Below are 17,267 nucleotides of genomic sequence, written 5' to 3' on the forward strand. Positions count from 1 at the left end.
TGAGAATGCCAAATGCCTTCTTCACTATCCTATCTACTTGCAATTCCACTTCCAAGGAAACTAAGAACCTTTTTCATTCAGCAACACTCCCCTGGACCTGACCATTAAATATATAGGGTCCTGTCCTGATTTGGTGTACCAAAATGTAATGCCTCACATTTATCTAAATTAAACTCCATCTGCCACTCTTCAGCCCATTAGCCTGTTTGATCATAATCCCATTGTACTCTGAGGTAACCTTGTTCGTTGTCCACTCCACCTCTAATTTTGGTGTCATCTGCAAACTTACTAACCATTCTCCTTGTTCACATCCAAATCATTTGTATAAATAATGAAAAGTAACAGAACCAGCACCAGTCCTTGTGGCACACCGCTGGTCAGGCCTTCCATCTGAAAAGCAATCCTCCACCACCTCCCTCTGTCTTCTACCTTTGAGCCAGTTCTATATCCAAATGGCTACTCTCCCCATATTGCATGTGATCTAACCTTGTTGACCAGTCTTCTATAAGGAACCTTGTCAAACACCTTACTGAAGTCCACAGGTGCAAATTCTACTTGTCACTTATCAGAAGGAGTGCAGGGATTAGATATGATCCATCAATTGTGGGATAGCTTAGCTATGTTTTTCAGATTCTGAAGCAGATCATTGTATATTAGTAATGTCACTGAGCTATAGGCCCAGGTTAATGCTTTGGTGAGATGAATTCACTCCCATTGTGGCAGCTAGTGGAATGTCATTCAATTAGTAAAATCTGGAATCAAAAACTAGTCTCAGCAATGATGACCATTGTTGATTTCTACAAAAATATCTAGTTTAATATAGCCCCTTTAGGGAAGGAAATCTGATGTCCTTTTCTGGTCTGTCCTATCTGTGACTCCATAGCCACTGCAATATGGAATACTGTCAAATGCCCTATTTCACTGTATTTCCTAATTTGTCTGCCTTGTTTTTGAATGACTTATCCTGTATTTCTGTATTCCAATTTTATCTTTTTTCTGCTTCTCTCTCAGATTTTCCCCCTCCACTTCTTTATTCCTATCCTTGCTTTTTTTCCTGTTACTCTTAACTTCTTGTATTCAGGGTACACACACCATGCAACACTCCTGTATTGTGTTTCTCAGTCCAATTTGTTTGATTGCATTGCATGTATTTCATAGCACCTCTAAATAGGAAGGTAATTACATTATAGCTTAATCTTGACTTCCTAAAGTACTTTAATGCATTCATTAGATTGATTGCTTTTTCTCCAGGAAATATCATTGTGTATGGGAGCACACTGGACGCTTACATCACAGTGAATACCATCCTGACTTTTGGAATTGATGGCTCTTTCGTACATCTGGTGAAGCCACCTTCGGATTCAGGCAGACGTTGTTTTAACAATCCTGAGATAGAAAGTAAGGTAGAAGAAGCACTCAGGGAAGCTAATGCTTCTGTGTATTCTAACTGTCTGCTCGCTCAGTATAACAATGGGAAGGTCCATGAACGTATAACCCTTGCAACTTTCACCACGGATTCTCAACCATTGAGTCTAAAATGTGTGGTAAGTTAAATCTTTTTTAAGTGAACAATTCCAATTGTCAAAACACTGAGCATTTTTTTCACTCAATCTGAAATATAAACAAGGACAAGTAAGAGTTTTCAGAGATATTTTTTAAAAGTTAACAAAGTGACAATTGTTTGAATCGAAAGTGACTCTGTTGAATTAATAATAGAAAATAAGGAATACATCCCAAAAGAAATACAGTAAATTAGAAAATGGAAAGGTAGGATGAATTCCAGAAAATTGCAATCATCAGGAAAGGGGTACCGAGTAAATGATTGGAGCTGCAGGCTGACAAGTACTTGGGACCTGATGGACTTCATCGAAAGTCTTAAAAGAAGTGACTAGTGAGAGAATTGATGTGTTGTTTTCATCTTCCAAAATTCACTAAATTTAGGGAAGTTTCCATTAGTTTGAAAAAATAACAAATTCAACTCCATTATTTAAAAAAAAGGGCAAAGACAGAAAGCAGAAAACTGTAGGCCAGTTAGCTTAACATCTGTCATCAGAAAAACATTAGGAGCTAGATTAAAGACCATTATATCAGGACACTTTGAAAAGGTTAAAATAATTAAGCAGAGTAAACATGGCTTTGTGAAAGGGAAGGTATGTTTGACCAATTTTTGGAGTCCTTTAAAGAAGAAACATTTGCCAAGGGCAAATGTAAACTGGTAGAAGTACTGCAAGGCACATAAAAGGTCATTATGGAAAATGAAAGCTTATGGTGTAGGGGATAGCATATAGGTCTGGAGAGAAACTTAGCTAATTGGAATCAGAAAGTAAGAATAGATTTGCTGTTTTCTGATCGGCAAGATGTAGCAAATGATGTGCCACAGAGATCAATACTGGACCTCAACTTTTATAATTTAAATGAATGACTTGGATGAAGGGATTGAAAATATGATTGTTAAACTTGATTGATTAATTTATTGTCACATGTGCCTAAGTACAAGATAAAGCCTTGTTTGTGAGCATCACACGCAGATCATAGTAGGCAAGGACATACAGATTATATGGTGAAAACCCTTTGGACAGAATGAGGCACACAGGACATGCACGAGGCAAGATCACCATGAACAAGATCAATATTATTTGAAGTTAGAGAGTCCATTCATCAGTCTAATAACAGCAGCTGTTCCTGAACCTGCTTGAACATGTGTTCAAGCTTCTGTTTCTTCTGCCTGACAGAAGAGATTGTTGGAGAGCATTACAGGACTGGGATGGGTATTTGATGATGTTGGCAGTCTTTCCACTGCAATGAAAGATGTAAATGGAGTCCATGGATGGGAGGTTAGCTTCCATGATGGTCTAAGTTGTACACACAACCATCTGTAGTTTCTTACGTTCCTGAGCAGAGCTATTGCCATACAAGGCTGTTATTGGACAATATGCTTTCTATGATGTATCTGTAAGTATTGATGAGGATCCTTATGGACATGTCAAGTGTCCTGAACTGCCTGAGGAAGAAAAGACATTGTTGTGCCTTTTCGACCATCGCATCTACATTGGAAGCCCAGAACAGGTCATTGGTTATCATGACTCCTAGGACCTTGATCCTTTCAACCTTCTCAACCTCCACTCTGTTGATGGAGGGGGTTGGGGGATTGCAGGGGAGGGGTGTGTGTGTTCTCCTCCTTTCTTTCTGAAGTCAATGATCAATTCTTTACTTTTGCTGACATTGAGAGAGAGGTTGTTCTCACTGCAGCACATAACCAAGACTTCTATCTCCTTTCTGTACTTTGACTCATCATTGTTTGATATCATCAGCAAACTTGCAGGTGGCGTTCATGTAGACTTTGGCTACACAGTCATGGATATAGAGGGAGCATGGCAGGTGGCTGAGAACGCATCCTTGGGGAGGCTGTAGTGTTGAGTGTTATTGTGGAGGAGGTACAGTTGTCTATCTTCAGTGATTGCGGTCTATGGATCAGGAATCTGAGGATCCAGTTATAGAGGTTGAAGCCACGACTACGTCTCAGAGTTTTGAGATCAGTCTGGAGGGAATAATGTATTGAAGGCAGAGCTGTAGTCGATGAGCAGGAGTCTGACGTAGGCATCCTTGTTGTCCAGATATTCCAGAAATAAGTGCAGGACTAGGGAAATGTGGACCTGTTACATTGGTAGACAAATTGAAGGGGATCGAGTCAGGCTGGGAGACTAGAGTTGATGTGGGCCATGACCAGCCTTTCAAAGTTCTTCATGATTATGGAGATCAGAGCCACTGGGTGGTAGTCATTAAGACATGTTGCGAGTGCTTTCTTAGATTCTGGGATGATGGTGGTCTTTTTAAAGCAGGTGGGGACTTTGGCTCGTAGAAGAGAGAGGTTGAAGATGTCAGTGAATACCTCCGCCAGCTGGCCTACACAAGATCTAAATGCACGGCCAGGGATTTCTTCTGGGTCCATCACTTTCCTTGGGTTGACACCCAGGAAGATCACTCTCTGGTCTGCAGTGGTGCTGAAAGCAACGGGTCCATCAGGAGCTGTCAGGGAAGGTGACACCGCACTGCTGGCATTCTGTTCGAACCGAGCATAGAAAGCATTAAGCACATCAGGGAGTGTTAGGTATTCACCCGCTATCTTGCTCTGTTTCATTTTGTATCCCATTATGTTATTTAACTTATTTATAATACAAAGATAGATAGGAACATAAGTTATGAAAAGGACATACAAATGGATATAGGTATGTTAAGTATCTACCTATCAAACACCTTCAAAATCAGACATATGATATAAGGCAAGTGAGTTAGAAGACTGCACAAATTTATCTAAAGAGGTATAATGTGACTTTTTTTCAGAAACCTAGGTACAATCTGAGTGTGCTTCCAAGTCAAATATTCCAACCTGTAAAATCTTTTGAAAGGACAAGGAAGCTGGTAAAGGAGAATAAATAGCAATATTCATAAAATGCACCATTGCAATTCTAAAAATAGTGATAAGATTGATAAGACAGCAGACTTTTAATTGATAGATTTAAGAGACAAAAAAGAATGTAAGGCTTCATTAGATGTTGTCTTCAGATCTCTTGATGTTAGTGATGTAGAAGAATGATATATAAACGTGGAGACCAGGAAAGCATATAATAAGTGGTTACTAACAGAATGTCTTAATTTTTACAATAACTGCAAGATAGTAACTTAGCAATGACAATGAATTTTCAAAATACATTTGGGACTTTTCTAAAGCAATATATTTTAGAGCCGACAAGAAAGCAGGCCAGGCTTAATATAGTGATAAGTAATGAACCAGAATTAGTTAACAATCTAACCAGAATGGAACATTTTACAAATAATGATTATATTATAATTGTACACAATATTAGATTTGAGGAGGAGAGACAGAAGCAACCATGGTTTTCAATATAGGCACGGCAAATGCTGAAGGGATGAGAAACGAGTGGACAGTAATGACTTGAAAGTTCCAAGAAGTGGCAATTAGATTGCCCTTTTTTCATTTTCTGTCTCTTGACCCACCTGCAGTTTCCTGCCAGTCAAGAGCTTCATTCCATTCTGTGTAAAATGGCAGTTAAGTTGAACAGAATGTTGATATTAAACAGCATGCACTTCCTTACCAGATCATCCAATGTACTGGAAGTGGATATTAGCATTCATGATGGTCTCTGACAGATGCAATGGATCCATTACAACTCACCGACTTCCAGTTACCTTGACTATAAATCCTCAGACCCTGCTTCCTGTAAATACTCTATTCCATTCTTACAGTTCCTCCGTCTCTGTTGCATCTGTTCTGAAGATAGCTGCCTCCAAAATGTCCACCTTCTTCCTCAACTGAGGATTCTCCACCATCATGGTTGACAGAGCCCTCAGCTGCACTTCAACCCTTACCTCCTCTCTTCCCTCCCACAACAGCAATAGGGTATCCCTTGTCCTCACCTACCATCCCACCAATATATATACATCCAGTGGATCATTAGCCACCATTTCTGCCACCTCCAGTGGAATACCACCACCAACATATATTCCAATTCCCTGTCAGCCTTCTGCAGGGACCATTCCTTCTGGGACACCTTGACCCACTCCTCCTCCACTTCTAACATTTCCCCACATCCCCACAGCGCCTTCCCATACAATCACAGAAGGAATAACACCTGCTTGTTTCTTTCCTCCTGCCTCATTATCCAAGACCCCAGGTGAAGCAATGATTTATCTGCATTTCACTCAATCTAGTCTACTGTATTCGCTGCTCATAATATGTTCTCCGGCACACTGGAGAGGTGAAACACAGATTGTGCAACCACTTTGCAGAACACTTACATTCTGTTCACAAAAATGACCCTGAGCTTCCAGTTCCCCGCCATTTCAATACATCAGTGTGTTCCCTAGCCAACATTTCTGTCTCAGGCTTGCTGTAGTGCTCCAGCAAAGGTCAAGCGGGTAACCTGGAAGAACAACATCTCATTTCTCGCTTGGGAATCCTGCAGCCTTCTAGACTCAGAATGCTTAGAATCATACAACATGGAAACAGACTCAGTATAGAGGTCAATAATTTTAGGGCTTGAGCACCTTCTACCATGTCCTTATCCCAACCCCATACACCCCCTTGTCATCACATGGGCGACTACCACAAACAACCTATTGTCAGCTACTAACGGTCTCCATCCACAGCTATTCACTCTCCCAGGTCACTGACCTTTACCCATTCCTTTGTCTGCCCAGTACTTTTTCTCTCTCTCTCAGATTTCCTGGTATCCTCTCTCATTAGCCCCTCCTTCACCCTTGAAGGATTTCTCAAATATGAAGGAAACAGAGAATGGTTATTAACTCAACTTGGTGCATATCATGATATTTCAGTTATTGCTAACATCAGTTTGGCAAGTGTCTGTTAATTGCCAAGTAGCAACATATTATCTAACATTGCCACCAGGATTCTGGCCATCCCCACCATTCCATCATAGATGTAGTATGTATATCCTGTCAGTCTCTGAGCCATTCTTCTCAAACGAGGTCAGGGTGACTGCAAGTAAGGAGGTATATCTTTGATTCTCATTTTTTTTTTCTCAACTTTTTCAGGCTTTCTTTAACTTTGACAAGAAGAAGGTAGATGTTGATGCATTCAGCGCCATCAATAAGGCATGCCTCGTCTTTGATGGAAAATTGGTAATTGACTCCACCTTCCATACCAATGATATAACAATCAGAGCTGCTGGATCATTAACTAAATATTCCCGTCGTTACTATGCCGACCAATGGTCTCATGAAAATTTTAATTCAAAAGAGGTTGGATTTCAGCTGGCTGCACTCATGCTGCACCTATTTGACCCGACTCTGGAGAAAATAACTAAGCCACCAGCAGAGTTAGATAAACTTCTCCCGACTTATTCTGGACCTAAAGCCAAAGGTATGTGGATGGAATACATATGAACTTTGCTTCGGTCCTTGACCTCAGTATCAATGTCTGTCATTTGCTTCAGGTAGTAAATATAAAAGCAACCTTTGCAAAACATCCACCAGCATTCATATTTGATGCTAGAACAATTATCTAGGTATGTATTTTACCAGAGTGTGGCTAGTGTGAACTTTGACAAATTTCTTAGGGTTCTTCTCTGTGAGCCCGAGCAAGATTTCTCATGTTATTCTCCAAAGCTTGCCTCATTAGACAGGAACACACCTCTAAAGCAGCCTTCTCATCCTATCTTCCACAGAGCTAGCTAGTCAAAGTCCAAATGCTGTGCGTGTGTAAATAAAGGGTGGCTTGGTGACGAGATACAAATCTCCTTGGTGTTATTTGCCTCATCCCATCTTAGAACCCTTTCTAAGGAAGTGCTATTTGCTCCCTAATGCCCAATGTGCATTAGCAATGCAACCATTATGCTGTATTGTTCGCCATTGAAGTCCGAATGATTGTGACAGTTGACGACCCCACCACTTGCAGTAGCCCATGTCCTGCAATGCACCACTGTCTCCTGTCCCTATAGAGTTTTCAGTCTTCACAATTATTGTCCTCTCTGTATGCCCAATCCTCACAACTGACTTCCCCAACTTCCCTACCATAGCAGTCACCCTGCTAACCCCCACTTTCCTTTCACTGAACTGACCGCAGAACTGACTGTCGAGCATCTCCTGACTGACTCAGATGGGCATCTGACACTGATAACTGACCAGATTTCCCGATGTGTGCGCAGCTCCCCAACAGACTTGGATCCCACCAACACCACCCCTGCCGCTAACCAACCGACACACACACACACCCATTGAACTGATAGAGGTCGATGCTCTGATGTACTGTGCTCGTCCCTCTAACTGGAAATAGACCCTTCGGTCCATCCTGTCCACGACAACCAGATATCCCAACCCAATCTAGTCTCACCTGCCAGCACCCGGCCCATATCGCTCCAAACCCTTCCTATTCATATACCCATCCAAATGCCTCTTAAAAGTTGCAATTGTACCAGCCTCCACCACTTCCTCTGGCAGCTCATTCCATACACGTACCACCCTCTGTGTGAAAAAGTTTCCCTTTAGGTCTCTTTTATATCTTTCCCCTCTCACCCTAAACCTGCGCCCTCTAGTTCTGGACTCCACGATCCCAGGGAAAAGACTTTGTCTATTTATCCTATCCATGCCCCTCATAATTTTGTAAACCTCTATAAGGTCACCTCTCAGCCTCCAATGCTCCAGGGAAAACAGCTCCAGCCTGTTCAGCCTTTCCCTATAGCTCAAATCATCCAACCCTGGCAACATCCTTGTAAATCTTATCTGAACCCTTTCATGTTTCACAACATCTTTCTGATAGGAAGGAGACCAGAATTGCATGCAATATTCCAACAGTGGCCTAACCAATGTCCTGTACAGCTGCAACATGACCTCCCAACTCCTGTACTCAATACTCTGACCAATAAAGAAAAGCATACCAAATGTCTTCTTCACTATCCTATCTACCTGCGACTCCACTTTCAAGGAGCTACGAACCTGCACTCCAAGGTCTCTTTGTTCAGCAACACTCCCTAAGACTTTACCATTAAGTGTATAAGTCCTGCTAAGATTTGCTTTCCAAAAATACAGCACCTCATATTTATCTGAATTAAACTCCATCTGCCACTTCTCAGCCCATTGGACCATCTGGTCCAGAACCTGTTGTAATCTGAGGTTACCGTCTTCGCTGTCAACTACACCTCCATTTTCGGTGTCATCTGCAAACCTATTAACTGTATCTCTTATTCTCGCATCCAAATCATTTATGTAAAAGTAGAGGACCCAGCACCAATCCTTGTGGCACTCCACGGTCACATGCCTCCGATCTGAAAAACAACCCTCCATCACCACCCTCTGTCTTCTACCTTTGAGCCAGTTCTGTATCCAAATGGCTAGTTCTCCCTTTATTCCATGAGATCTAACCTTGCTAATCAGTCTCCCTTGTCGAACACCTTACTGAAGTCCATGTAGATCACATCTACTGCTCTGCCCTTGTCAATCTTCTTTGTTACTTCTTCAAAAAACTCAATATAGTTTGTGAGACATGATTTTCCACACACAAAGCCATGTTCACTATCCCTAATCAGTCCTTGCCTTTCCAAATACATGTACATCCTGTCCCTCAGGATTCCCTCCAACAACTTGCCCACCACTGAGGTCAGGCTCACCAGTCTGTAGTTCCCTGGCTTGTCTTTACCACCTTTCTTAAACAGTGGCACCACGTTTGCCATCCTCCAGTCTTCCGGCACCTCACCTGTGACTATCGATGATACAAATATCTTAGCAAGAGGCCCAACAATCACTTCTCTAGCTTCCCACAGAGGTATCGGATTCACCTGATCAGGTCCTGGGGATTTATCCACCTTTAACCATTTCAAGACATCCAGCACTTCCTCCTCTGTAATCTGCAAGATGTCACCATCTATTTCCCTACAGTCTATATCTTCCATATCCTTTTCCACGGTAAATACTGATGTAAAATATTCATTTAGTATCTCTCCCATTTTCTGTGGCTCCACACAAAGGTCACCTTGCTGATCTTTGAGGGACCCTATTCTCTCCCTAGTTACCCTTTTGTCCTTAATATATTTATAAAAGCCCTTTGGATTCTCCTTAATTCTATTTGACAACACTATCTCATGTCCCCTTTCTGCCCTCCTGATTTCCCTCTTAAGTATACACCTACTCCCTTTATACTCTTCTAAGAATTCATTCGATCTATCCTGTCTATACCTGACATATGCTTCCTTCTTTTCTTAACCAAACCCTCAATTTCTTTAGTCATCGAGCATTCCCTATACCTACCAGCCTTCCCTTTCACCCAGATACTTTCTCTGGATTCTTGTTTTGTCATTTCTGAAGGCCTCCCATTTTCCAGCTGTCCCTTTACCTGCAAACATCTGCCTCCAATCAGCTTTCGAAAGTTCTTGCCTAATACCGTCAAAATTGGCCTTTCTCCAATTTAGAACTTCAACTTTTAGATCTGGTCTATCCTTTTCCATCACGATTTTAAAACGAATAGAATTATGGTCACTAGCCCCAAAGTGCTCCCCCACTGACACCTCAGTCACCGACTCTGCCTTATTTCCCAAGAGTAAGTCAAGTTTTGCACCTTCTCTAGTAGGTACATCCACATACTGAATCAGAAAATTGTCTTGTATGCACTTAAGAATTTCTCTCCGTCTATACCTTTAACGCTACGGCAGTCCCAGTCGATGTTTGGAAAGTTAAAATCCCCGACCATAACTACTCTATTATTCTTACAGATAGCTGAGATCTCCTTACAAATTTCTTTCCCAATTTCCCTCTGACTATTAGGGGGTCTATAACACAATCCCAATAAGGTGAACATCTCTTTCTTATTTCTCAGTTCCACTCAAATAACATCCCTGGATGTATCCCAGGGAATATTCCCCCTCAGCACAGCTGTAATGCTATCCCTTATCATAAATGCCACTCCCCTCCTCTCTTGCCTCCCTTTCTATCCTTCCTGTAGCATTTGTATCCTGGAACATTAAGCTGCCAGTCCTGCCCATCTCTGAGCCATGTTTCTGTAATTGCTATGATATCCCAGTTCCATGTTCCTAACCATGCCCTGAGTTCATCTGCCTTCCCTGTTTAGGCCCCTTGCATTGAAATAAATACAGTTTAATTTATTAGTCCTACCTTGTCTGAATATCTGTTGCACAATATTGTCACCCTCTTACTAAAAATTATTTTTGTTTAAAAGCATGGTATACTACGAAAGATTTGCACCCAACACAAGAGTCACAACTTAGCAGTGGTTACATTGTACAAGGATCAAAGTGGAGGTTCTTCTATTCCACCAAGAAAAGAAATATTAAATGGAGGTTTTCTATCTCATGGTATTTCTTCAATACTCACAAAAGAACTAATTCAGAATTCCAGACCTGGTCACTCATATCTTCTGAAGGTTAGGAAGTAAACCATGGAGAGAGAATTAACCAGAAGGAAAAATATATTTAAAATTCAAATGATAAAAGTTAGTTGCAATTTCTCCAAATTCTAAGCAATAAGTAATCTATCTTGTTTAATGCCAGCAGAAGCCTTGGCACTTAATCTGTGTTGCATTGATAGTGAATTTTCAAATCTATTAAAAGCTATAGTTTTATGATCCACAGTTTGAGACGTCAATTGGGGAAACTTATGTAAGCTATCGTTTGTACAGAAGGATTTTCTGATTGCTGCACTCACTTTTTTGTTCCAAAGCCTATATTTTTTTGAGACTGAAAGAGAAACTAAAACTTTGAGGTTTCTAGGAAGGAGGTGTAACCTTAGGTTCCTAGCTATGACAACAAATTTTTGGTAAATCAGACTGTGATATCAGGTTATTAGGGAAACAGAAACGAGTTGAAACCAAAAGAAAACACAGAACCCTTAAAAATCTTTTCACCAGCAGAGCTGTTTAGCAGATTAAGAAGAGAGTGAAAGATAATATGCAAGAGAACAGAAAAGAAGGAATCCTGAAGGTTGGATTTAGCAGGATGGGTAAGAAATGTATAGTTATTACCAGTGGTTCCATTATTTGAACTGGTTGTTTAGCTGCGGTAGACCATTTTTCTGAAGACCGTTCCTGAAGATCTCAGGGTAATTGAGAGCTGCAAGTGCTAGAGGAGAATCAGGTGGTTAGGGACTCCAAGGAGGTAGGAGCTGGAACTTTATCTGTGATACAGAGTTTTAAAGGACTTTGTGCCTGAATATGATGCCATATGTGCTAAGGAGACTGCTAGTAATTCCATGAGTTTATTTTTCCTTGTTTTGGCTAATGCATAATTTATGGTTTCTATTAAATACAGGTTTTTTTTTCATTAATTCTTGATTATTTAAATTTACTTTGTTTGAACTGTTAAAGTAAAAATTATAAAAAGTGAAATTTTGTCCATCAGTTTTTCCCATTGGTATTGTTTGGTAAGTTCAATTATTTCAATTTATTATTCTCCATGGGATAACATTAATCATAAAATAATTTACTTAAGAATATTTTGAACTAGAATTTGGTACCTTATCAGCTGAGAGAAATTCCAAGAATTACAAAGGTTATGAAGATAAGACAACTTCCTGATTTAACTCAACCAATTGACAAACACCTATAGCAGAATATGGGAAAAAATTAGTGACAGAATTTTTTTCAGTGCCAGATCACTATATTTTGATCCTGAATGCTACTCTTCTTATGTTTTTCCTTAGTAATTGCACTAATGAGAGGGGATATTGCAAAATCGATTATTGTACTAGTTGCTATAGGTAGAGGAAAAGAGCACTGCCAGTTAAATCCTTACATCAGTTTGAAAATATAACCATGACTTGCACTGTAGTAATTAAAATCTTTGCTTCAAATTAATCTTTAATCACGGCAATAGTTAACACTTCAAGGTATTAGCTGGAAATGCATAACTTGCGCCTGTAATTCTTTCGTGAACATGCTACATCTGGTCATCTCACCCAATATAACACCTCATTAATATCCCATTCCAGTCACTCAGGCTTATCTTTTACATACTCAGCATCGTTAAATAGGGTATTAGACTAAAACTGGCATAGCATTTGCTAAATCTACTGGTTCAGAATTCAAATTGGTGCACTTCAGCTCTGGTTAAAAAGAAAAGTGAAATGTTTTGATGTTATAACAAGTGTAATGTAATTAATGAGGTGCATTGATTTCAGGGCTATTATCTGAAACATTATGGTGCCTTAGTTCATGTTTTATACGTGAACACTGAAACATTAAAATTGCATCGGGCCTTTTTAGGCCAGTCAGTTAAAAGATGAATACACAGAGTTCAATTGTATAGAGAGTAAATCATGGGCTGGCAACATAATTTAGGCCAATTCACTCCATTTGCCTCCATAGAAATTTACCACTGATCCCATAACCAATGATATAACAAGGTCTTAATTTCTTTAGTAGTAGAAGAAGCGACCAATATCAGTAGTCAGTATGTGAGTTGGTGGAGGGTGCGGGAGTTGGCTGCTGAAACGATAGAGGTTTTGACATTACCACACAAGTGGTCAAAGACCTGTGCTGCTAAGCAAGGATTCTCTTTTTGTTGAGGAAGAGGAGCCAAATGTTGGTCAGGTCATCATCTGTTTTTGATCTCTTTTTGCCCTATTATAGACTATTTTCTCCTGGAATGAGATAAAGGGAGAGATTGAGAGAGATGCAAACAGTTGTTGGTGTTGTGCAGGCAAGGGAAAAGGTGATTAGGCATTGTAGAGGCCATGTGGGTTCAGTAGAATGTAGGGTATTGTGTGGCTTACAGCAAATTGAGAAGGTGTTATATACAATTGTGAGTAATAGACCATGAGCCTTGGTGAGAGATGTTTGCAGTAGCAGAAAGAGGCAGCACTGACCCTAAGGAGCAGAGAATGTAATTGACTTTGTTCCGGCATTGTTGGGCTTTCTTCTGGAGTGTGGCAACAGCATTTATCCTTGCAGCAACCTCAGAATAGTCTGGTGGCACAGTCGTCACTGCCAATCCTGGGGTGGGGAGGGGGGGTGGGGTGGGGATGTTGGGGGAAATCAGACCTCCTCTGTACCAACCCATCCACCTGGATCTCCAGGTCCTTGTCAGCCAAGTGTGGTGCTAATTTACCTCTTTCAGCATGTTTGGGACAATTCACACAAATTGAGTAGGGCAGCTCTAGACTGGTAATAATTGGCCTGGTGCACTACTACATTTCAAATATGGTGTGAAGCTGGGAATCTGGGAAATTCCCAGCGGTGATGAGTGCTTCTGCCTGTGGCGAAAGGAAGATATGATGAATAGTTCACCATAAGGACAAGGTGTATAGGTATTGAGGCAAATTTTGGAAATTAGAGTGAGAAATCAGGTGAGGCCTCACAGCGGAAAAAACTCTCCATGAAACTTGACAAAATTAACGCATAACTGATTTCTATAAAAGTCAGCCTGTAGTTTTACTTTGGTGTAGTGTTGTAAACTTGGTTAAGGAATGGTTATTTTATACCTCTGTCATACTAATTTGAGTCAGATATTCATCAAGGCTTTGTCACAAAATCGTTCCTGCAGGATCTTAATAGATCCGTTTTAAAAAGCTAATATGCATAGACTGGGACTGCCATAATGTTAAGGGTTTAGATGGAGAGGAATTTGTTAAGTGTGTACAAGACAATTTTCTGATTCAGTATGTGGATGTACCTACTAGAGAATTTGCAAAACTTGACCTACTCTTGGGAAATAAGGCAGGACAGGTGTCAGTGGCGGAGCCCTTTGGGGCCAGTGACCATAATTCTATTAGATTTAAAATAATGATGGAAAAAGATAGATCAGATCTAAAAGTTGAAGTTCTAAATTGGCGAAAGGCCAATTTTGACAGTATTAGGCAAGAACTTTCAAAAGCTGACTGGGGGCAGATGTTTACACGTAAAGAGATGGCTAGAAAATGGGAAGCCTTCAGAAATGAGATAACGGGAAAGTATATTCCTGTTTGGGTGAAAGGAAAGGCTGATAGGTATAGGGAATGCTGGATGACTAAAGAAATTGACGGTTTGGTTAAGAAAAAGAAGGAAGCATATGTAAGATATAGACAGAATAGATCAAGTGAATCTTTAGAAGAGTACAAAGGAACTAGGAGTATACTTAAGAGGGAAATCAGGAGGGCAAAAAAAGGGACATGAGATAGCTTTGGCAAATAGAATTAAGGAGAATCCAAAGAGTTTTACAAATACATTAAGGATAAAAGGGTAACTAGGGAGAGAATAGGGCCCCTCAGAGATCAGAAAGGCGGCCTTTGTGTGGAGCCGCAGAAAATGGGGGAGATACTAAACGAGTATTTTGCATCAGTATTTACTGTGGAAAAGGATATGGAAGATATAGATTGTAGAGAAATAGATGGTGACATCTTGCAAAATGTCCATATTACAGAGGAGGAAGTGCTGAATGTCTTGAAATGGGTAAAGATGGAAAAATCCCCAGGATCTGATCAGGTGTACCTGAGAACTCTGTGGGAAGCTAGAGAAGTGATTTCTGGGCCTCTTGCTGAGATATTTGTATCATCGATGTCACAGATGAGGAGCCGGAAGACTGGAGGTTGGCAAATGTGATGCCACTGTTTAAGAAGGGTGGTAAAGACAAGCCATGGAACTAGAGACCAGTGAGCCTGATGTTGGTGGTGGGCAAGTTGTTGGAGGGAATCCTGAGGGACAGGATGTATATGTATTTGGAAAGGCAAGGACTGATTAGGGATAGTCAACATGGCTTTGTGCGAAGGAAATCATGTCTCACAAACTTGTTTGAGTTTTTTGAGGAAGTAACAAATAGGATTGATGAGGGCAGAGCAGTAGGTGTGACCCATATGGACTTCAATAAGGCATTCGACAAGGTTCCCCATGGGAGACTGATTAGCCAGGTTAGACCTCACAGAATAAAGGGAGAACTAGCCATTTGGATACAGAACTGGCTCAAAGGTAGAAGACAGAGGGTGGTTGGTGGTGGAGGGTTGTTTTTCAGACTGGAGGCCTGTGACCAGTGGAGTGCCACAAAGATCGGTGTTGGGTCCTCTACCTTTTGTCATTTACATAAATGATTTGGATGCGAGCATAAGAGGTACAGTTAGTAACTTTGCAGATGACACCAAAATTGGAGGTGTATTGGACAGCAAAGAAGATTACCTCAGATTACAATGGAATCTTGACCAGATGGGCCAACAGACTGAGAAGTGGCAGATGGAGTTTAAATTCAGATGAATGCGAGGTGCTGCATTTTGGGAAAGCAAATCTTAGCAGGACTTATACACTTAATGGTAAGGTCCTCGGGAGTGTTGCAGAACAAAGAGACCTTGGAGTGCAGGTTCATAGCTCCTTGAAAGTGGAGTCGCAGGATAGTGAAGAAGGTGTTTGGTATGCTTTCTTTTATTGGTCAGAGTATTGAGTGCAGGAGTTGGGAGGTCATGTTGCGGCTGTACAGGACATTGGTTAGGCCACTGTTGGAATATTGCGTGCAATTCTGGTCTCCTTCCTATCAGAAAGATGTTGTGAAACGTGAAAGGGTTCAGAAAAGATTTACAAGGATGTTGCCAGGGTTTGGGATTTGAGCTATAAGGAGAGGCTGAACAGGCTGGGGCTGTTTTCCCTGGAGCGTCGGAGGCTGAGGGGTGACCTTATAGAGGGGCATAGATAGGGTAAATAGGCAAAGTCTTTTCCCTGGGGTCAGGGAGTCCAGAACTAGAGGGCATAGGTTAAGGATGAGAGGGGAAAGATATAAAAGAGACCAACGGGGCAACTTTTCACACAGAGGGTGGAACGTGTATGGAATGAGCTGCCAGAGGAAGTCATGGAGGCTGGTAAAATTGCAACATTTAAGTGGCATTTGGATGAGTATATGAATAGGTAGGGTTTGGAGGGATATGGGCCGGGTGCTGGCAGGTGGGCCTAAATTGGGTTGGGATATCTGGTCGGCATGGATGGGTCGAACCGAAGGGTCTGTTTCCATGCTGTACATCTCTATGACTCTAATAACTAAAACATACAGGTTTTTAAAAATTATGTATGTTAAAATAAATCTACTTGATTTTTCAAGTATTCAAACTCCAAACTACTTTTTCAATTTTAGCAGTTGTACCTGTACATTTCATTTTGACAACTTAAGAAGCTTGCATTAAATATCCAACATGGTATAAAGTGAAAGTATTTTGCTAACTCAAACGACTATCATTGCATAAGAAAATTGGAATGTTGTGTTGCTAGATGTCATGAAGTTTTCTGACCAATATTTAAAATTATTGTAAAACAATAATTGTTTATTTCTATGAGCATCTTTCTGAAGTTTCAGATAAGTAATGTATGAACTACTGAAAGCTTAACTTTTAACCCTTTTGGCTTTTCACTTACTCCTTCACATTTAGTATTCTGCAGATAAAATTAATTTTTCCAAAAGAAGCTGCTCTCAAAATACATTATCTCCACTTATGTGTTTATTTACATACATCAAAATATGCAACTATTGCTTTGAATGGAGCACTTGATGTAGTTTTTTTACATTGTAATTCAGTAAAAAAATCCAACTATTTCTTCAACACAGATTAAATAAAAGTACATTTTTTCAAGCCCTGTGCCTACCTCCAGTTCCAGTATGGAGCATATTCACAGAAGCACCATGACAGCTGTGATCCTGCTGGTAGCACTCAGCAGGGAAGAAGCAACGGAATTGTAAAACTAAATCCCTCTATTAAAAAAATCCCCGTTTTCAGTTGCAAAAACCAGATTTCTTTTTAAAATTGCCTTTTTCGTAACATTTGTTCTTTGACTATTTTAT

The 17,267-nt window shown here is 40.6% G+C and overlaps 1 protein-coding gene across 1 annotated transcript in view; it reads left to right on the plus strand.

Annotated features, from left to right (window-relative positions):
* Positions 1-17,267, plus strand: part of cfap61 (cilia and flagella associated protein 61) — a 236,030-nt gene that overhangs the window by 152,528 nt on the left and 66,235 nt on the right. The window contains exons 21-22 of the mRNA XM_060831159.1: positions 1,252-1,544; positions 6,574-6,901. Coding sequence (XP_060687142.1) covers positions 1,252-1,544; positions 6,574-6,901 — 621 coding nt within the window. The remainder of the gene's footprint in view (positions 1-1,251; positions 1,545-6,573; positions 6,902-17,267) is intronic.

The sequence above is a fragment of the Hemiscyllium ocellatum genome, chromosome 10, assembly GCF_020745735.1.
Source record: "Hemiscyllium ocellatum isolate sHemOce1 chromosome 10, sHemOce1.pat.X.cur, whole genome shotgun sequence".
NCBI lineage: Eukaryota > Metazoa > Chordata > Chondrichthyes > Orectolobiformes > Hemiscylliidae > Hemiscyllium > Hemiscyllium ocellatum.